The sequence below is a fragment of the Geotrypetes seraphini genome, chromosome 4, assembly GCF_902459505.1.
Source record: "Geotrypetes seraphini chromosome 4, aGeoSer1.1, whole genome shotgun sequence".
NCBI lineage: Eukaryota > Metazoa > Chordata > Amphibia > Gymnophiona > Dermophiidae > Geotrypetes > Geotrypetes seraphini.
In genome coordinates this window covers 5,285,510-5,307,709 of record NC_047087.1, presented here as the reverse complement: position 1 = coordinate 5,307,709, position 22,200 = coordinate 5,285,510, and the positions used below count along the sequence as shown (strand labels likewise).

The following is a 22,200-nucleotide window of genomic DNA, read 5'->3' as shown; positions in this document are numbered from 1 at the left end:
ACTCAGGTAAACCAGTAGTAATAATTTACACTTAATTCTGAACTCAATTTTCAGCCAAAAAAGCTTAATATAGTAATCTATTACATGTTCATTTTTCTGGAGCTGGAATAATACTCTGATAACAGAATTCTGTGCTATCTGTAACGATTTCAACACCACCCCCGGAACACCTAATAGTACCACATTACACTAATCAAATACAGACAACACTAGTGCCTGAAGTATTTTTGAAATCCCCCCACGACCCATAATGGTACAGCTTACTTACTAAGTGCAATTTGATCAAACTTGACACATCCTGCCTAAATGTTAGATGTAAATTGTGAATCGAGACTGCCAAGCTACCAAAATTCCAAGGACAACTGGACATCAGTGTCCAGTATCCTCAGAGATACAGGTGAGCTCACTTCAGATGTTCTGGCCAAACAGTTTCTAAAATTTCAGCACTTGGTGACCTCTCAGCAACTTAATAGTTTGTGTCTGGTTCTAGTCCTGGCTGAGATGTTTCTTTACAATAACTACTTTTCTTAACAAATGATTTGCTGTTGCATTGCATATCAAAACTGCCTTTTCTTAATTGTTTTCAGAATCTGTCTATGACCTTCTCCCAAAGGAGTTGCAGTTGCCTCCAACTAGAGAAACATCTGTAGCACTCATGAGTCAGACAAGTGGAGGTGAGGTGGGATCGCCGCCTCCAGCTGGAGTTGCGCCTGGTATGCATCCCATTTTACTTATGCACTTTTCAGATGTAAAATAGTCTTAATACTCTGGCCAACCTGAACAGTGCTGGTAAAGTTGAAAGCAAATCCCAAACATTTTAAAAAGTCACACAATGACATGTTTCCACTTACTTCTTTATGAAAGCAATGAATGGACAAGATGAACTTTGTTATGACAGTCCCTAGCATTTTATATTTCATTGGAAAGAAAAAATGAATGCACCTTTTTCAGTGCTGTAATTTGGAGAAGAGCTGTAGGTGAAATGTACTTCAGATCCACTCCCTCTTCATAATCTATAATTTTGCATTTTACTGGACAGTAAAAAAGGAAGAAATTAAAAATCTGGGGAGTGTGCAGGTGATTTTCTGGCTTCAGACATGTCAAAATGTTTGGAAAATGCAGACAAATTTAGTTGCATGATAAGATTAAATGTAAAGTGATTTCTATGCTCCGGCATCAACTCTCTTGAGGTCCATAGACATTACATAAGTAACCAGGTGAAAGACCTAGAATGTCAAAGAAATAAAATTTTTGTTTTTCTTTGAGAAATGCTTTTAACACTTTTGGTTTACATTTCAAAACATCCTTGAAATTGACTTGGACATTGAACAGGAACTTTGACAATCTTTAGGAGAAAATGCAAGGAAAGGACCTATAACACAACATTTTTTTAATCAAAATTCGGCTTGATTTTGACATAAAACTTTTAAAAGAAAATGTTTTTCTGTTTAAGCTGGCAGTGCAGTCCACAGTTTTGGCTTACATAGTCTCTTTTAAAACCACCTAAGCTGCTTAGCTTTACACTTGAATAGCTGGTCCTTTGGATAGCAGGTAGGATTCTAAGAAAATCAGTGCCTTGCTATGTAACAGTATAACTCAATGGAATTTGTAATCCTGGCTCTGAAACTTTACAGCACTGCTCACTGTTTATTAGTTGCCAGATAGTCTTAACATCTGTGGATTTAATGGTGTATGTTGAAATTACTGTTTGAAGGGTTATTTGTTTTTTTTCTGGTCACTTTTTACTGACATTTTGAACTTCCCTGATTTATGTTGTTACATGTTGATAGTATTACTTGCCAAGTGCTTTGAAATTATCAGAAAGCTACATCCGCAAATGACCTTGATTAAATTTTTCATTAACATTTGAACCATCTCACTTTAAATCCACAGAGAAATTGAGTAACTGCTTTCTGGTTTAATTTCATGAAAGCTTTTGAATTGCATAAATGGAATTTGAAGTCTGCTGCTCCAATCCTTCAAGCTCTTGTGTCAGCCAGTTCTGTTCCCGTGTGATGTTGGGAGTGTTTGTGGCTTTGTTTTCTATGATCCCTGTAAGAGTTTGTGCAGGGTAGAATCTAATAATTATCTTTTGGACTATCAACATCCTTTGCCCAGGGAATGTCTTTGAACAGACTTTTGTATTTCTTTATAAAGGTATTATTTCTTAACTGCTTTGATTTTGGTTTTAATGTTAACATTTGTTGTTCACATTTCAAAAGAAATAAAAGAAATATTTAAATTATAACCACAATATAATAAAGAAATACTAATACCTACAAGTCCATTATCTAGTTATTTAGTCCTTAATTATATTGTAAACCGCTTAGATTTTAACTTTGGTTTTATATTTGCGGTATATCAGATAAAATTAAACTTATGTATATACTAACCATCAATCACTGAACTATTTCTTTAGTAACCAAAAAAATCTTTCCAGCTGTAAATCATAATTTTTTTGCCTGCTAGAAAATCAAACACTTACATGGTAGCTTCAAAATAAATAAATAAACAAACAAACCCAGTGTAAGTACGAGAGTTTTCAAGTTCAAAGAGGCTTTCCATCTAACCTGGGTGGCTCATGCCACATCCGTAAAGATACAAAGCTTTTAACCACAATATATTTTAAAAAACCAAATCTTTGTTTTTAAAGTACTTTGTTAGATGAAACCGTATCCTTATCACTAATGAAACATAGAAACATAGAAACATAGAAATAGACGGCAGATAAGGGCCCACGGCCCATCTAGTCTGCCCACCTTAATGTCCCTCCCCTACCTTTGCCCTGTGAATAGATCCCATGTGCCGATCCCATTTGGCCTTAAAATCAGGCACGCTGCTGGCCTCAATCACCTGTAGTGGAAGACTATTCCAACGATCAACCACTCTTTCAGTGAAAAAGAATTTCCTGGTGTCACCTCGTAGTTTCCCGCCCCTGATTTTCAACGGATGCCCTCTTGTTGTCGTGGGACCCTTGAAAAAGAAGATATCTTCCTCCGCCTCGATGCGGCCCGTAAGATACTTGAACGTCTCAATCATGTCTCCCCTCTCTCTGCGCTCCTCGAGCGAGTATAGCTGTAATTTGTCAAGCCGTTTTTCGTATGGTAGATCCTTGAGTCCCGAGACCATCCGGGTGGCCATTCTTTGCACCGACTCCAGTCTCAGCACATCCTTGCGATAATGCGGCCTCCAGAATTGCACACAGTATTCCAGGTGGGGCCTCACCATGGATCTATACAATGGCATAATGACTTCCGCCTTACGACTGACGAAACCCCTTCGTATGCAGCCCATGATTTGTCTTGCCTTGGACGAAGCCTGCTCCACTTGATTGGCAGACTTCATGTCCTCACTGACGATTACCCCCAAGTCTCGTTCTGCTACCGTTTTTGCTAGGATCTCGCCATTAAGGGTATAAGACTTGCATGGATTCTGGCTGCCCAGGTGCATAACTTTGCATTTTTTGGCATTGAAGTTGAGTTGCCATGTCCTAGACCATCGCTCCAGTAGGAGTAGGTCGTGCATCATGTTGTCAGGCATTGAATCTTCGTCTGTTGTGCATTTGCCCACTACATTACTCAGTTTGGCGTCATCGGCGAATAATGTTATTTTACCTCGAAGCCCTTCTGCCAAGTCTCTTATAAAGATGTTGAATAGGATTGGGCCCAAGACTGAGCCCTGTGGTACTCCACTAATCACTTCCGTCATTTCGGAGGGGGTGCCGTTCACCACCACCCTTTGGAGCCTACCTCCAAGCCAGCTCCCAACCCATTTCGTCAATGTGTTACCTAATCCTATAGAACTCATCTTGCTCAGTAACCTGCGGTGTGGTACGCTATCGAATGCTTTGCTAAAGTCCAGGTACACGATGTCCAGGGACTCCCCAATATCCAGCTTCCCTGTCACCCAATCAAAGAAGCTGATCAGGTTGGATTGGCAGGATCTCCCCTTAGTAAATCCATGTTGTCGGGGATCCCGTAGATTCTCCTCCTCCAGGATCTTATCTAATTGGTGTTTGATTAGAGTTTCCATTAGTTTGCTCACTATCGATGTTAGACTCACTGGTCTGTAGTTTGCTGTCTCCATCTTTGAGCCTTTCTTGTGCAGTGGAATGACGTTAGCCGTCCTCCAGTCCAACGGGACGCTGCCTGTACTAAGGGAGAGGTTGAAGAGCGCGGACAGTGGCTCCGCCAAGACATCACTCAGCTCCCTAAGCACCCTGGGGTGCAGGTTGTCCGGCCCCATTGCTTTGTTAACCTTGAGCTTTGACAGCTCACCGTAGACACTGCTGGGCGTAAACTCAAAGTTACTAAACGGGTCAACTGAGCCAACCCTTGCCTGTAGCTGAGGGCCGAGCCCTGGTGCTTCTCGGGTGAAGACTGAGCAGAAGTATTCATTTAATAGTTGGGCTTTTTCCGAATCCTTTTCCACATAGTCTCCATCTGGAGTCCTAAGACGTACAATCCCGCCTGAGTTTTTTCTTCTATCACTGATATACCTGAAGAAGGATTTATCTCCCTTCTGGATGTTCTTTGCTAGAGACTCCTCCATGAGGAATTTAGCCTCCCTGACTGCTGTTTTGACGGCTTTTGATTTGGTCAGGTAGTCTGCTCTAGAGTCCTGCTTCCCTGATTGTTTGTAAGAGATGAATGCTTTTTTCTTCTCCTTGATCAGGTCTGAGATCTCCGCAGTAAACCACTGTGGCTTATTGTTCCTTCTTCGTTTACTTACTGATTTTACATAGCGGTTTGTTGCTTCTTGTATGGTTGCCTTCAAAGTCGACCACATGTCTTCCACGTTATCTAGGTTACAAGAAGGTGACTTGATGTGAGAAATCATTCTGTATTGTCTCTAGAAACTTTGTTAAATCAATAACATTCTTAGATTTCAATCCATCAAACTTCACATCATCTGCCCCTTCAACAACCTTTTTATGTTAATTCTGTTTTATTGATGGAATATATTGGAACAATACAGACAAGAACACCATAGACTCATGAACAAACTCAATCCAAAGTGAATGGAACCAGCTCCTTAAAGTTCCACCAATATAGTGTTAGTCAATCCTCCCCCAAGTAAACAAGTATATACTGTATTTCTATCCTTCCCTCCTCCCTAATTATATAACATATCGGGAAATAGCCAAGATATGATGAGTTCCACATTACAAAATCAGATCATTCAGGACCAGACTTCTGGCTCTATGTGGCAGTGACTGAAGATAGAAGAATCTGTGTAGCTTCCAAGAGCAGCAAGTGATGGAGCTGGTTCTACCACTGCCAGAATCCAGGCGGGGAGTCCTGCAACCAAGACTGCAGTATATATTTATAGCCTACTATACAAGCCTTCTGAAAAAATAAACTTCCTGGCACAAAAACCCCACAACAAGCAGCCTTAACAAACAAAACCCCTATTGGAAGCTCAACACAGTAATACCCCATAACCTACCCATATACTGTAGTATTTGGTCCCAAAAAAGTTTATTTGTGTACATTGCCAGAGAGCATGAGAAAAAGAATTGGACACCTGTCCACACTTTCTGCATAAAGGTGAATCCATCAGATCCGAGTGGTACGCTTATACCTGGGTAAGGGAGGCTCTAAATATTATTTTAAAAGTACCCAACAGCCTTTTTAACAAGCAATAATAATATCTTTATTTATATCCCGTCATACCTTTCTATATAAATTTGATGAGGTATAACTTCAGCATTAGGCAGTGAAAGAATTTTTAAGATTTTTATGAAGTATAAGGAAAATTAACCTCCTCTTCTACTAAACCGCACTAGCGATTTTAGCATGGGGAGCCGCACTGAATGGCCTGTACTGCTCCCGATGCTCATTGAGTTCTTATGAGCATTGGGAGCAGTGCGGCTCCCCAAGCTAAAACCGCTAGCGCGGTTTAGTAGAAGAGGCCCTAAGTATGCAAAAACTTAAAATTAGAAATGATTGAACTTATCCACAGGAATTTTTTAAAAAAGTTTAAACTGCAGAAAACTAATCTTACACATCTCTTCAGTATTCCAGTATTCTCATTTATGTAAAACATTTTTAGTAATGTTACCATACCATACCATATATTTTCTTATATCCTGCAATTTTCTACTAGGAATCATTGTGGTTTACAATTTAGTTACAAGGACATACGGTTGAAATTACAGCAAAGCTTTTAGACCTTAGGTAGGTTTCAAGGGGTTGTAGAGAAAAAAAGATATGAAACTGTAGTAGGTGGGGAGTTGTCGTAGGTCCAGAGGCAGGCTATTCCAGACTTTGGGTCCTTGATATTTGAAGGAAGACTCGAATAGCTTTTTCAGTTGAACTAGTTGGGGAGAGGGGAATGCCAGTTTAAGGTGCTGAGTTCTACAGTTGTGAAAGGAATGCATTTTAAACCTTTAATTCAGTTTATTACTAAAAAAGAACTTGTGGTTGTCTCAAAGAGATTCATTTTTAGATTTGGATACATTGTTTTCAATTTGTTCATTTTAGAGCTTTATTTAGTAAGGCAATTTCCCAAAAGCTACATGAAGAAAAAAATGTCATCATGGCCTCACTGTATTTCTCCTTATCCCAGGACAAGCAGGTAGGTATTCTCACTAATGGGTGACGTGATCCAACGGAGCCCTGAAGCGGACGCTTCTTTGAAGAAAACTCAAAGTTTCGAGTCGCCCACACTGCGCATGCGCGAGTGCCTTCCCGCCCGATGCACCGGGCGTGTCTCCTCAGTTCTTACTTTTCTGCGGAGCCGAGAAGTCCGTCTTCGACTCTCTGCGCAAAGTTCCTTCGCTTGTGCCTTCTAAGTCCGCAGTTTTGATTTTAATTGATCGTAATCGCTGATTTTCATCGTGTTTTATTGTTTAAAAACAAAAACAAAAACCTTTATTTGTACCATTCGACCGGGCAGTCCACATGGCCGCAGCCCCGCGGCTTTGATCTTGAGGCAGAGCTTTTTCGGCCTATGTCCTGGCCTATCACCGGTTTTAAAAAGTGTGCCAAGTGCCAGTGCGTAATTTCGCTAACGGACCCTCATCGACGCTGTATTCAGTGTCTCGGGCCTGAACATCTCCCGAAATAATGCCGGCCTTGCTCCACACTCACCGCATGTGCTTTCAAGCGCCGTTGCGTCCTGTGGGAATCGCTCTTCATGGAGTCCTCGACGGAGCAGTCGACCTCAAAGGGACCCGCAGCTTCGACATCATCCGCAGCCCCACAGTCTTCCACCTCTGCGGCGCCAAGTCTCATCAAGCCCGCCTCGTTTGTCCCGGCTCAGACTCCAGCGCCTGCTGCGATGCCTTCCTCAACCTCCTCAGGTCAGGTAGCCCAGCAGCCTATTCCCCCAGTCGTGTTGAAAGTGCCCAAGGCCTCGAAGTCCAAGCATTCACATGCTGCTCTGAGGGAACGCAAGGCCCGCGCAGGTGGTCCCATTTCAGATGCGGATCCATCCTTGCCGGCCTCGTTCCAGACCATGCTACAGAAGCACTTCATCGAGCTCTTTACCACGATGGGGCCTCAGCTTCTCTCCCAAATCCAGCCTGGGCACATGGAGGCCTCCCGCGAGGTCGAGCCGCCTCCAGTGCTTCAGTGGGAAACACAATCTCAACAGGGAGCAGAGTCTCTGTGAGTGTCTGGTCTGGCAACAATGCATGCATCGCAAGGAGCAGAGTCTTTGCCCATGCCACCTCTGGAACTGACACACTCGATGCAAGGAGCAGAGTCTTTGCGAGTGCCTCCGTTGGAGCCAATTCACTCAATACAAGAAGCAGAGTCTTTGCGAATGCCTTCATTGGAACCGATGACCCCGATGGGGTTCGAGCCTCTACGGCAGCAACCCTTGCTTCGATCGACCGCTTCCAGGCCTATCCACTACCTGGGGGCCTCAACGAAGCCTACTTCACCCCGTCCATCGAGGCCAACCTCTCGACACCGATTGAGGCATTCCTTGAGGCATTCATCCAGGCACGCCTCGCCTCGCCTCGGTGGAAACAGGCATACCTGGACTATTCACCTCCACCGATGCCAGAACTCGAGGACACAATGGGATCCTTCTAACCATCTCGATCCCTGTCCCCAGCGGAACCGGAAGCCTCAACCTCATCGAGCCCATCACGGAGCCAGGCAACGGCAGACCAACTGTCCTTCTCCTCGTTCCTCCGACAGATGGCTGAGAACATGGACATACCATTGGACACGGGTTCCAAATTCTCAAAGGAATACCTGGAGACTATGTGCCTCCCTCAACCACCCGCTGAGTCCCTTAAGATTCCGTTGCACAAGCTTCTGGACCAGACCTTCACTCGATGCTTTGAGACACCTTACTCCATCCCTGCTGTCCCGAGCAAACTGGACACCAGGTACTGCACAGTCCATCGCAAAGGTTTCGACAACTCTCAACTCTCCCACTAATTCCTGTTGGTGGAGTCATCGTTGAAGCGATCCCATCCCTCCCAGGTCTATGCTGCCGTCCCGCCTGGCAGAGAGGGAAAAACCATGGACCGATTCGGCAGGAGAATGTACCAGAACTCCATGATGACCTCGAGAGTTCTGAACTACAACTTCCACTTCACAACATACTTGGATTTCCTCCAGAAGTTTATGCCCTACGTGGACACGAGGGCACACTTCGAGTACCAAGAAGCGCTGGCCTCGCTATCCCAGCTCCGGGTACAGTTGATGCAGTTCTCGTACGACACCTTTGAGCTCGCGGCTCGGGCAACAGCATGCTCAGTGGCCATGCGCCGGCTGGCATGGCTGAGGACCATCGACATGGATCCCAACCTCCAGGACAGGCTCGCAAACCTTCCCTGCATTGGCACCAACCTCTTCGACGAATCTATCGAGGAGCTATCGGACCATGAACAATCCTTCCAGTCCATCCTACGTCAGAAACCCAGGCCTGCTCCTCCTCGCCAGCCTCGCCCGCCGTTGGTATACCAGTGGCGCTACCCTCCAAAACAGGCTCCCCCCAGCAGACAGCCTGTGAAGAGACAGCACCCGCAGAAAAACCAGCATAAGCCTCAGCCATCGGCTGCACCTATTTCCTCCATCTTCCTCCCTTTCTTAGTAAATCCACCCATCGGAGGCCGCCTCCTTCATTTCTACCACCGATAGACGACTATCACCACAGACCTCTGGGTTCTCTCCATCATAAAAGAAGGATATTCCCTTCAGTTCCACCAAGCTCCTCCGGAGCACCCTCCAAGAAAGTATCCTTCCAACTTGACCCAGACCACCCTTCTTCTTCAGGAAGTCCAGGCCTTGTTACAGCTGGGGGCCGTCGAACCGGTCCCCCGGGACCAACAGAACAAGGGGTTTTACTCCCGATACTTCCTTGTTCCAAAGAAGATGGGCGACCTGCGACCCATCTTGGACCTCAGGGTACTCAACAAATATCTGGTCAAAGAAAAGTTTTGCATGCTGACCCTGGCATCACTGTACCCCCTCCTCAAGCAGAACGACTGGTTATGCTCTCTGGATCTCAAGGAGGCCTATACTCACATTCCAATTCATCCAGCCTCCCGTCAATATCTCAGATTCAGGGTGGGACACCTTCACCTTCAATACTGAGTGCAACCCTTCGGCCTATCCTCATCACCCAGAGTCTTCACCAAATGCCTGGTTGTGGTGGCCGCAGCACTCAGGAGCCATGGCCTCCAGGTGTTTCCTTACCTGGACGATTGGCTCCTCAAGGATTCCACATCTCAGGGAGCCGCTCTCGTGATCCAGAAGACAATTTGGTTACTGCATCATCTGGGATTCGAGATCAACTTCCCCAAATCCCACCTGCAACCTTCCCAGACTCTTCCCTTCATCGGAGCGATTCTGGATACTACCCAACTCAGAGCGTTCCTCCCGCCCCCACGCAGGGATGCTCTCCTTCATCTCTGCCACTCAGTGTCCTCTCGCACGTCCATCTCAGCGAGACAAATGATGGTCCTTCTAGGCCACATGGCCTCTACAGTTCACGTGATTCCGCTTGCCAGACTTCACCTCAGGATTCCCCAATGGACCCTGGCGTCCCAGTGGTCCCAGACATCTGACCCTCTGACTCGCCTCATCCGGGTCACTCCTGCTCTACAACAGTTTCTTCGCTGGTGGATGCTCTCCACCAATCTATTCAGAGGCTTGTTATTCCACACCCCCCACCACCAGAAAGTCCTACGACCAACTCGTCGACTTATGCCTGGGGGGCCCATCGGGACGGCCTCCGCACCCAGGGTTACTGGACCAGCATGGACCGCCAGTGCCACATCAATCTCCTGGAACTCAGGGCGATCTTCAACGCTCTCCAGACCTTTCAACATCTCCTTCGCAATCAGGTTGTCCTCATTCGCACAGACAACCAGGTCGCCATGTACTACGTGAACAGGCAGGGAGGGCTCGGCCTCCCTCTGCCAGGAAGCTCTGAAGGTGTGGGATTGGGCGACTCGCAACACCTTCCTCAGAGCGGTCTACATTCAGGGGGCGGACAATGCCTTGGCAGACAGCCTGAACCGTCTTCTGCAACCTCACAAGTGGACCCTCAACTCCACGCCCCTGCATCATATCTTCTCTCTGTGGGGAACGCCTCAGATAGACCTCTTTGCAGCCCCCCACAACTTCAAACTGCCTCACTTCTGCTCCAGGATCTACACCCCTCAGTGCCTCGAGGCAGACGCATTCCTCCTGGACTGAACGAATCGCTTTCTATATGTGTTTCCTCCATTTCCCCTCATCCAAAAGACTCTAGTCAAGCTGAAGTCAGACCATGCCACCATGATCCTGATTGCTCCACGGTGGCTCAGACAACCTTGGTACTCCCTTCTACTTCAACTCAGCAGCAGGGAGCCATACCTTCTACCAGTCTTTCCATCTCTGCTTACACAGCATCAAGGATCTCTGCTTCACCCCAACCTGCAGTCTCTACACCTGACAGCTTGGTTCCTCTCAACGTAACCCCTCTCCAGTTTTCTCAACCTGTGAGAGATGTCCTGGAAGCTTCAAGGAAGCCCGCTACTAGACAATGTTACCACCAAAAGTGGACTAGATTTTCTGCTTGGTGTTTTTCTCATCATCATGAGCCACAACACTCCTGTCTTCAGTTTTGGATTATCTTTTGCACCTTTCTCATTCTGGTCTCAAGTCTACATCGATACGAGTTCATCTTAGTGCAATTGCTGTTTTCCATCAGCCTCTTCAAGGGAAACCTCTCTCTGCTCACCTGGTGGTTTCCAGATTCATGAAAGGACTCTTCCATGTCAATCCTCCCCTCAAACCGCCTCCGGTGGTTTGGGATCTCAATGTGGTTCTTTCTCAGCTTATGAAATCTCCATTTGAACCTCTTCACAAGGCTCACCTGCAGTATCTCTCTTGGAAAGTGGTGTTTCTCATTGGCCTCACTTCTGCCCGAAGAGTCAGTGAGCTACAAGCCTTGGTTGCGGACCCGCCTGCCTTTTACAGTATTCCATCATGACAAGGTGGTTCTCCGCACACACCCGAAATTCCTTCCTAAGGTTGTGTCAGAATTTCATCTCAACCAATCCATCGTCCTGCCAGTGTTCTTTCCGAAGCCACACTCTCACTCTGGAGAATCTGCTCTTCATACTCTAGATTGTAAGCGTGCTTTGGCTTTCTACCTAGAATGCTCCAAGCTCACAGATCTGCTCCTCAACTTTTCATCTCCTTCAATCCGAACAAGTTGGGACGCTCCGTTTCCAAGCGCACCATCTCCAACTGGATGGCGGCTTGCATCTCTTTCTGCTATGCCCAGGCTGGATTGCCCCTTGACAGAAAAATCACAGCCCACAAGGTCAGAGCGATGGCAGCTTCTGTAGCCTTCCTCAGATCAACACCGATTGAGGAGATTTGTAAAGCTGCCACTTGGTCCTCGGTTCATACCTTCACCTCACACTATTGTCTGGATACCTTCTCCAGACTGGATGGACAGTTTGGCCAAACAGTACTACAAAATTTATTCTCCTAAATTGCCAAGTCTCCCACCATCCCATTCTGGTTAGCTTGGAGGTCAGCCATTAGTGAGAATACCTGCCTGCTTGTCCTGGGATAAAGCAATGTTACTTACCGTAACAGTTGTTATCCAGGGACAGCAGGCAGCTATTCTCACGTCCCACCCACCTCCTCTGGGTTGGCTTCTCTGCTAGCTAGCTGAACTGAGGAGACACGCCCGGTGCATTGGGCGGGAAGGCACTCATGCATGCGCGGTGCGGGTAACTCGAAACTTCGAGTTTTCGTCAAAGAAGCGTCCGCATCGGGGCTCCGTTGGATCAAGTCACCCATTAGTGAGAATAGCTGCCTGCTGTCCCTGGATAACAACTGTTACAGTAAGTAACATTGCTTTCCTCTCCCTGTAACAAGTAACTTTCCTGCGCAAACAGCCTATGATTCCTTATGGATGGGTTAAGCACCTCTACTTGCAAGTTACTTACAGAAGATATCAATCGTTTTCTTCTCTCTGCCCCCTTGTCTCTCCGGACAGTGCCCCCTATCCTCAGTCTTAACTTCTGTAAGTGAGTTGAGAAGATGTCTTTTCATCTGCTCTGCACTAGATTTTTTATTTTTTGAGATTTAATCTGTTCTTGTTTGAGGCTTCCCTGTGTTAAGAGGTTCCAAGTAGTCCTGAGACAGCTCTGCCTGAGAGAAGGGCCTGATGGGGTCTGAAGCCAGGAGGGTCACATTTTTAAAAGAAGCAACTACTTGGCCATTAATAGGTTCCCTGGGAGCGGTTCTTGCCCCTGCAGAGTCAAGTACATGAGCTCAGGCTGATCTGACCCTGCAACTGGTTGGGAGGCTTGGTGGATGTTGGCTTTGTTTACCCCCTTCTCCATTTCCAGCTGCAGTGAGAAGCTGATGCAAGTACAGCTCATTACTGTCTATGAGAAAATTGGGTTGGGTCTGAAGTCAACAAAACTAAAGGTTTCTGAGGGTGTCCAAAGATTCCCCACCTCTAAAATCCTATTTTCAGCAATTTTGAACTCCCATGGGCTGTGTTTTTGGAGTTAAACACTGCAGCAGTGGCCATCTTGGATTTCCCAATTTTATTTCTAAAGCCGCCGCCTCCTGCCTCAGATTGCTTTGATTTTGACAAAAATTGAGTATTGTGGACTCAGGTGGTTTGGACCCCATATCTTCCCACATTTGCAGTGGATGATTAGATGAGGAGTGTTCTTGTAATGCATCTTGCAAAGCATGAGGGAGGTGGGAGCCATGAGATTATTCCTCTCATTTGTCAGGAGAGGCAGAAAATTCTGAGATCTGAGTTGTAAAGCTCGGTTAGAGCCTCTTAAATGCAACTCAGTATTGCCTGTGAAGCGCCCTTGCACAGATACCCCTGACCCTGAGATGAGACGTGTGGTAGACCGGCAGAGGTCCTTGGAGGGCCCAAGTCAGATCTTTGTCCCTGATTTTGTGACTTTGATTTATGCAGCTTACCAGAAACATAAAGAGTTGTCTTTATGTCAGCCGGTTAACTCTCTCCGGAGTTTTCCTCCACAAAGCAAGGTCTTGCTGCAAATGATAGACCTACAGGAACTGGAGGCCCAGGCCGAAAAGGACTGGAACTATATGGGTTTGGATGCAATCTCACTGCTCTCCCACCATGCATCTTCCCTGGAGGATTCTAGTTCTCAGTTTGGGGCAGATGACAAGGGGTTGGTGACAGCCCTAGATCAGGGAGAGAGGATCCAACACTGTGCAGGCTGTTTAAGCCAGAAGTTTTAACTGAAGTTATTGCAGTTTCTCTGTGGAAGTTGGATCTAAGAGATCCCGCAGGTTTTTACTGCCCAGCTAAGCAGTACCAAATCGCATTCTACGTTCTTCCCTTCTCACCCAGAGATTACCAGGCTTCCCTTCTCACCCAGAGATTACCAGGATGGTAACAGAGCATTGGGAGACACCTGAGGATCCTCTGATGAGGGCCAGGGCAACAATGAAATTGTATCCCTTGACTTCTTATTTCCAGCAGTTATTTGCCCCACCTAAGGTGAATTCTCTGGTGTTTGAAGTTACTAAAAGAACTTCTCTGCCTAGTGAAGGTGGCGTGGTCCTGAAGGATTCTCAGGATCGCAGGGTGGACTTAGTCCTCAAAAGGCAGTTTGAGGCATTGGCATTAGGCCTTAAAGCTGTAGCTACAGCTTCCTTTGTGGTGTGCAAGCCTGCCATAAGATGCTATGCCAGAATCTGGCTGCAAAGGGAGTGTCCTCCGGTGGTGTTGGCCAGGGTGGACTATGTGGCGGACACTATATATGAGTAAAGTGTCAGAATGCTCTGGATTAGGCAGTGGACAGGGGATTCAGCGTCTAAAGCCACCTTGACCAAGCTCCCTTTTAAGAGGCAGATGCTTTTTGGGAAAGGACTCAATAACTTGATCACTGTGATGGATCGTCATCCTAAATCCTTACTGGCTATAGAAAACCACATTATGGGTCTACGGGCTCCTTATCCCACAGATCCTTCCAAGACTTTAGACAGAGGTTTGGGGGCCCTAGAAGAGCCTCCACATCTGGCTCTTGCCTTGCCACAAATCCTAACAAGTCCCAACGATGCCAGGTTGGCCTCCGGGATCCCTTGCATAGAAGTGAGACTCTCGGAGTTCTGGGTGACTTGGGCATAGACTTTATCAGACCAATGGGTACTAGACATCATTCAAGAGAGTTACAAACTCTGAATTCTGTCGTCCCCTTCAGGACAACTTTCTGGACTCCTGGTAGGAAGACCAGAAAAAGCAACCAAAGTCAGAGCAATTGTGCAAAGGCCTTAGTCTGGATGGCAAAGGCTGTTACAAACTGGAGCCATAGGACTGGTGTCAGATACAGACTTGGGCTCAGACAGATGCTCAACATACTTTATTGTGCCCAAGAAAGACTCAGAAAATTGGAGACCAAACATGGACCTCGAGTCAGTCAATGCAGCATTAAAAGTTCCCAGATTTCAGATAGAAACAGTGAGATTTGTCATTGCCTTGGTAGCTCTGGACAAATTTTTGGCCTTGCTGGATTTGACAGAGTTTTACCTGCATATACCCATATTCCCAGACCACAGCAGGTTTCTCAGTTTCCAAGCGCTAGAGAGCCATTTTCAGCTTTTGGTGCTGCCATTCAGCTTGGCAACAATGCCTTGCACCTTTACCAAAGTAATAATAATAATTTTATTTTTTTATATACCGCCAAAGCCAAAGTAGTTCGAGGCGGTTTACAATAAGAAGAGCTGGACAGTCAGCGAAGACATAACAATGGAGTCATTGAATACAATGAATATTTAGAATAATAGTGATGTCTTTGAATACATGCATATTTGTGGGGAGTAAGAGAAATAGAGTGAAAGTCACATTGTAGGGATGTCAAGTACAAGTAAGTAGGACTACAGGGGGGGGGGAAGTCATTAAGAATTCTTGGTTACAAATCGGTTAAACAGGTTGGTTTTGACTAGTTTTCTGAAGTTAAGGTAGGATGAAGAGTGCTTGATAAGATTACCTAGCCAGCCGTTCTGATGATTTGCTTGGAACGCAAGAGTTCTGTCAAGGAATCTTTTGTATCGGCAATTTTTTATTATTGGATGGCTGAATATTTGTAATCTGCGTTTTGGTCTGGTGGAATAGTCCAATTTAAAATGGGCGACTAGGTATAGGGGGGCCAAACCCAGAATGGATTTGAAACAAAGGCAGGCAAATTTGAACAGCACTCTTGCTTCTAGGGGTAGCCAGTGGAGTTTATGGTAGTAGGGGGTTATGTGATCCCAGTTTTTTATGTTGAAGATCAGTCGCACTGCTGAATTTTGTATGATTTGGAGTCTTCGAATGGTTTTCTTGAGAGACCCCAGATAAATGATATTACAATAGTCGAGCAGGCTTAAGATTGAGGCTTACACCAGTAGTCGGAATGAGGCTGTTTCGAAGAACTTTCTGATGGTTCTTAATTTCCATAGTGTTGAGAAGCCTTTTTTGATCAGTAGCTCTGTGTGAGAATCAAGAGTGAGGTGACGGTCTAACGTCACTCCCAGGATTTTTATGGTGTTGACAAAAGGGAAGTTCTATCCGTTCAGGGAAATTGAAGTGTCTTTGATTTTGTCGTTCGGGTTTGCCAAGAAGAATTTGGTTTTTTCAGAGTTGAGTTTCAGTTTGAACTCGGTCATTCATGATTCGATTTGCTTTAAAGTTAGTTCTAGATGTTTCTTCGTCTCAGGAGTCAGGCTTGTTAGGGAAAGGATTATGGTGATGTCATCGGCATAGATGTAGAACTTGATTTTTAGTTTTTGTAGTAGATTCGCCAGTGGGGAAAGGTAAATGTTGCATAGAGTGGGAGATAGGGGGGACCCCTGTGGGACTCCACATGGGTTTGCCCAGTTGGAGGATTGATTATCATCGCTATATAACCGGTACGATCGTTTAGTCAAGAATCCTTGGAACCATTTTAATACATTGCCTGAGAGACCAATTGTCTCTAAGCAGTCAAGTAGAATGGCATGATCGACTAAATCAAAAGCACTACTCAGATCTACTGGAGAAATAGTGCACTGGAACCTTGGCTGAATAGATTCAGGAGGAAATCCATTAAAGAAGCAATAACTGTTTCCGTGCTGAACCTGGAGCGAAAACCCGATTGGTTGTCATGAAGTATGCTGAATTTATCTAGGTGCGTTACTAAGTCCTGGTTTACCAAACCTTCCATCAGCTTAACAAAAAAGGGGATGCTTGCAATGGGTCTGTAATTCGATGTTAAGTGGATAGATTCCTTGGGGATTTTTTAAATCGGTGTGATTAGAATCTGACCTAACTCCTCAGGGAATGTACCCAGACGATGATAGAGAGGAGAGCCAATCGTGTAGCTTGGCTTTGAAGGTGACTGGAGCAGCTTTCATGACGTTTGGTGGGCAACTGTCCAATCTGCAGAACAAATCGGTGTATTTTGAGTAGAGTTTGCAGAATTGATTCCAGGTGGGGGTGGAAAAATTGTTCCAGTACATGTCAACCCTGGGTTCGTCAATGTGTTGGGCGACTGGGTAGTTCAAATGGTTGGATTTAGAGATCGATAGGTTGGATTTTAGGTTGTTGATTTTGTGGTTAAAAAATTCAGCTAGCGCATCGGCTGATGGTGGGGGGTCTGTGGTGGGGCAGCAAAAGGCCTGTGTATCGTAAAGATTGTTGACAAGTTTGAATAGGATCTTGGTGTTGGTGTTGGTGTTGGGGAGGCCTATTTTTTGCATGTAAAAATTCATGCGTTTTGTAGTTATGAGTTTTTGTATTCTTTTAGCTTTAGTCTCCAATTTGTTCTACTTGTATTATCTCCTGATTTCAGCCATTGTCTTTCCAGTTTTCTTAGTTTACGTTTTGCTGTTCCTAAATTGGCATCGAACCAGCCGTCTAGATTTTTGTTTCTCATTTTTCTTAGTTTGATGGGAGCCAACTTGTTTAGAATTTGTGTGCTCGTTTCGGTGGTGGCAGCATCACAACTGTGCAAATCAGGCATTTAAGTTCATCCATACTTGGACGATTGGCTAATTAGAGTGCCATCTGAAATGGACTGTCAGCAGGCAGTGTTTCAGGCAGTTCAGCTCTTACAGAATATGGGGTGTATAGATTTCTGAAAGAGCCATCTGGAGCGCACCCCAGGAATATTTGGGGGGTCCTGTTCAACACAGAAGAGGGCTGAGTTTTTCTTCCAGAACCACGCAAACTGAAGCTCAGATGCCAGATCCTAGAAATTTTGGAGCTACTGACACCTACGGCTTGGCAGTACCTGCAGTAGGGGGAGCTCGTTTCAGATCTTTTGCTGACTTCAGAGAGGTGGGTGGAGCTATCTCTCGCCTCTGCCCCTCACTGTCTCCTGCCTTCTCTCCCTCTGATCTCCCTTCCACTTCTCTCCTCCTGCTTCCGACTCTCCCTGCTTCTGATCAGCTGCCTCCCGACTCTCCTTTAGCTGCCTCCTGACTCAGATCCATGGGAGCAATCTTAGAGCCCATTTGCATCCCATGCAGAGCACATTGGTCACCTCAGAGGAACTCTCTCCATTTGCAGTCTGGATGGCAGAGGTGTTCCAGAGTCTTCAATGGTGGCTTTGACCAGAGTCATTCTCCAGAGGCCTCCCTCTCAGCATAGAATCTTGAATGATCTTGATGACAAATGCCTGTCTTTACCGCGGGGGGGGGGATCATTGTAGTGGTTATCACAGAGGGCATGGTCCATAAGTAGATTAGAGTTGAGAGCTATTTGGTTGATCCTTCTGTTCTTCCAGGTGAGATTGAAGGGCAAAGCAGTTGGGGGTCTTCTCCGTCAATACCATGGCCAATGGTGTACGTCAACAGGCAAGGAGGAAGAAAGAGTGCTCTGCTGCAGTTGGGGGGCCCAATTGCTGTTTCACTGGGCAGAGGCCCATCTACAGGCCATCACAGCAGTACATGTAGTGGGAGTAGGCAATGTTCAGGCCTATTTTCTCAGCCATCAGACCATGGATCCAGGGGAATGGTCCTTGTCCCAGAGAGTATTTCACTGCATTGTGAAACGCTGGGGGCAGCCAACATTTGATTTCATTACATCAGTTGACAACAGGAAAGCTCCTTGTTTTTTCAGTCAAAGGTTAGAGCCAGGAAGCTTTGGAATACACACCCTAGACCTTGGCCTGTAAACGGACTCATAAGAACATAAGAATAGCCTTACTGGCTGAGACCACTGGTCCATCAAGCTAAGATACTAGGAGTCCTTTTAGATTCCTCTCTCACCTTTAAAGATCATTTAAATACATTCCATGGTCAAGAAATGCTTCTTTAGTATACGAATGCTGAGGAAGGTTAGACATCTTTTTCATCCCCGACATTTCTCTGTTTTGGTTCAATCAATTATACTATCTTGAGTTGATTATTGTAATGCTATCTACCTCGGCATCACAAAAATTTGTCTCCAAAAATTACAGCTAATTTAGAATACTGCTGCAAAGCTGATCTTTGGGAAAAAGCAAATATGACCATGTGACCCCTTTGCTCCAGAGTCTCCATTGGCTTCCGGTTTATCTTAGGGTTCAATTTAAATGTGCTTGCATTTCTTTTAAAATTCTACATAATATTTGTATTCCCCTCATTCCTTTATTATGGAATATTTATAGATTTTCCTTTGCAAGAGGTACCCAACAATTAAAACTCTACCTTCCCTTTAGAAAAGGAATTAAAGGAGTTAAGACCTTCAGCCAATCCTTGGTCTTTAAAATTTCTCAACTTTGGAATGATCTCCCATTTATTTCAGCCTTTCCGTAAATCTTTAAAAATCACTCTATTCGCCAAACATTTTGAAAGTTAATTCCCTTGATATTTTGTATTTCTTTCCAATTTCTATTCATTATTGTAAATTTCTTTTTGGTTATTCTAGCTGTTGTAAACCAAGTCCAGCTTTCTTTGAATGATGACTCGGTATATAAAGTTAAGTTTTAGTTTAGTTTAGCCCGTTCTCATGGTAGCCAATCCAGGTCACTAGTACCTGGCCAAAACCCAAAGAGTAGCAATATTCCATGCTACTGATACAGGGCAAACAGTGGCTTTCCCCATGTCTTTCTCAATAATAGACTATGGACTTTTCCTTCAGGAACTTGTCCAAACCTTTCTTAAAACCAGCTCCTGTATGTTTTCCCCCTGTGGTCAATGATAGGTAGTTATTCTGCACAGGACCCAGCCTTTCGAGGAACGGTAAACCTGGTGGTCCCCAAGTCGTCCTTGGTACACAGATCTAGTCTGGTAGCAGCGAGACAACTGTCTCAGACTACCACTGCACCAGGATCTCCTTTCCCAGGGACCCATAGCCCTAGAGAGTCTGGAACACTTTGGGCATGGCTGTTGAGTGTGCAGCCTTTGCACAAACGGGATATTCAGATATGCATTTGAAGAAGCCAGCAACGCTTATGCATTCGAAGAAGCCAGCAACTATAGAAGCCTATGCGAATGTATGGAAACTTTTTCAGCTCTGGTGCAAGAAGAAACAACTAGATTCCCTGTGTGCTTCTATTTCCGAAGTCTTGTTCTTTCTGCAGGCAGGCCTAGAGAAGGGCTTGATAGTAGGATCTCTCAAAGTTCAAATAGCCGGGCTGTCATTTTACAGAGCTTGAATGGACTGAAGGTCTTTGGCCTCTCATTCAGATGTTTCCAGGTTCTTAAAGGGCGCAGTATAAGCCTCAGATGGATGCGTCTATTATGGATCTAAGTGTAAAGACAGGATTTTTTTTTTTAATTTGCGATCACTTAGGTGAGGAGGGGGCCAAAGCTGTAAGCATTTTCCTGCAGAGAGCCTTTCCTCAGATTCATGGAAACAGGGGTGTCCTTTTGCACCGTGTTTCATGTCAACTAGGAAGTGCGGCTTCTCGCTTTCAGCCCACATATGAGAAGAAACAGGACAAAGTATTGAAGTTGCTGGATGTCAGGAGAGTTCTTATTATTATCTTGAGGAGACAAATGAGTTCTGCCTGTTGGGTCACCTATTTTCTTGACCAGTGCTAGCTGTTAGGGCAGACCAGCCTCTAAAGCTTCTATTTCCTCAATGGATCCATGTGGCTATTTTTTCAGTGTATATTGGCTGTGGAACGCAGCTGCCATTTGGCTTGAAAGTTCATGCTACCAGAAGTGTGGCATCTTCCTGGGCAGAGTTCAGGGCAGTGTCACCTGACAAAATTTGTAGGGCAGCCACACAGTCTACCCTTTATACCTTTACAAAATTTTACAGAGTGGATGTGGTGGCACAAACAGATAGGCCTTTGGGTCCTCTGTGCTGGTCACAGGCTCATCTGTCCCGCCCTAGACTCAAAGGATTGCTCTGGTATGTCCCATCCATAAGAAATTGTATTCTGTTTGCACAGGAAGGAAGGAATAGGTACTTACTTTGATAATCCTCTTTCCTGAGAACAGTATACGATTCCTTATGCCCTGTCCTGTAAGATGTCTGTTATGCCTGCAGAGGCTCATAGGCTTAGAAGAGTATCCAGCAGCTGAATTTGTGGCAGCCAAGGAAGAGAAGGAAAGACTTTGAAGAGGTGACTTGTTAGTACCAAAATTCATGTTGGCACGACTTGATATGAGCTGTACAAGTGTTAGTGCCAGTAGCACACAGGTAGGTGGGTTTCTTGTGGCTTACCACCATTCTTGTTGCCTTATTGGGGAGAGTGTGGTGCAGTGGTTAGAGCTGCAGCCTTGGCACCCTGAGGTTGTGGGTTCAAATCCCTCGCTGCTCCTTGTGACCCTGGGCAAATCACTTAATCCCCTCATTGCCCCAGGTACACTAGATAGTGTTTGAGCCCACCGGGACAGATAGGGAAATATGATAAAGTACCTGAATGTAAACCACTTAGGTTATAAGTGATATATAAATAAAAAATAAATTTTTAAATTAAATTAAATTTTCTCTTAGTTACTATTGCAGAACAGATTTATACTTATCTGGATCAGAAAGTTCCCCAAGTCCCCCTCCCCTCCTTTTCATTTCCTCTCTTAGAGATTATCACTTGTTTTGGTACAGACTGAGGAGAGGGCGCACTGCCCAGAGATTCAAGGGGCAGAGAGAAGAAAACGATTGATGTCTATTTGCTGCTACTCAGGGATTATTGTTCCCTGATTTTCCTTTACTTCAGTCATTTTAGCAACATTCACCAAGGCCTTTTCTGGGATTCTGCAGTCATAGTCTCTAAATCTGGCCACTGACTTTTACCTCTGCAAAAAGTCTAGTGATCACTTTTCCTAGAGGATTTGGATGCTGCTTTAATAGCATCTCCAGTCCTGGTCTGGGAAGCAGAAGATGTGAGCTGGGAATTGAAGTAAGTCTCTTCCTTAGGCACAGATTTCCGAAAACAACTTGGAGCTGTAATTTTTGGTGTGAGATTTCTTTTAAGGTGAAGAACTAGAGACTTTCTGCCAACAATTCATTAGATTTCATATTACTTGTGTAGAATTTTAACCCAGCACACCAGATTGGCAGAGTCTGAAGTCATGTTGTGATTATTAGCTCCATAATCCTATTTAGAATAATTACCGCAGTGATGCCTAGTTTTACCTCTAGTTGCCCAGTGTACTTGCATATAGCTGTCGTCATGGCGTGGCTTGTCTGTATTCTAGCTTTAGTCCTGTAAAGTTGCATCACTTTAAAAATAATTCTCCCAAGAAAAATATCTTGTAGTTCATGGCTTTCCTACTGAAGGCATACCTAGTTAGTTGGGTTTTCAGGGTTACCAAAGTCAGTTATGTTTGTAGA

The 22,200-nt window shown here is 45.1% G+C and overlaps 1 protein-coding gene across 4 annotated transcripts in view; it reads left to right on the top strand.

The window, feature by feature from the left end:
- NFAT5 (nuclear factor of activated T cells 5) overlaps window positions 1-22,200 on the top strand; it is a 383,347-nt gene that overhangs the window by 109,560 nt on the left and 251,587 nt on the right. For 2 of the 4 annotated variants that reach the window (XM_033941880.1, XM_033941878.1), the window contains exon 1: window positions 586-713. Coding sequence is in view for 1 of the 4 variants with exons in the window: in XM_033941877.1 (XP_033797768.1) it covers window positions 588-713 (126 nt within the window). In the remaining 3 variants the exon portion in view is untranslated. Of the gene's footprint in view, window positions 1-585; window positions 714-22,200 lie in introns of those variants that run through there. The other 2 variants (XM_033941877.1, XM_033941879.1) reach the window with 2 other exon arrangements.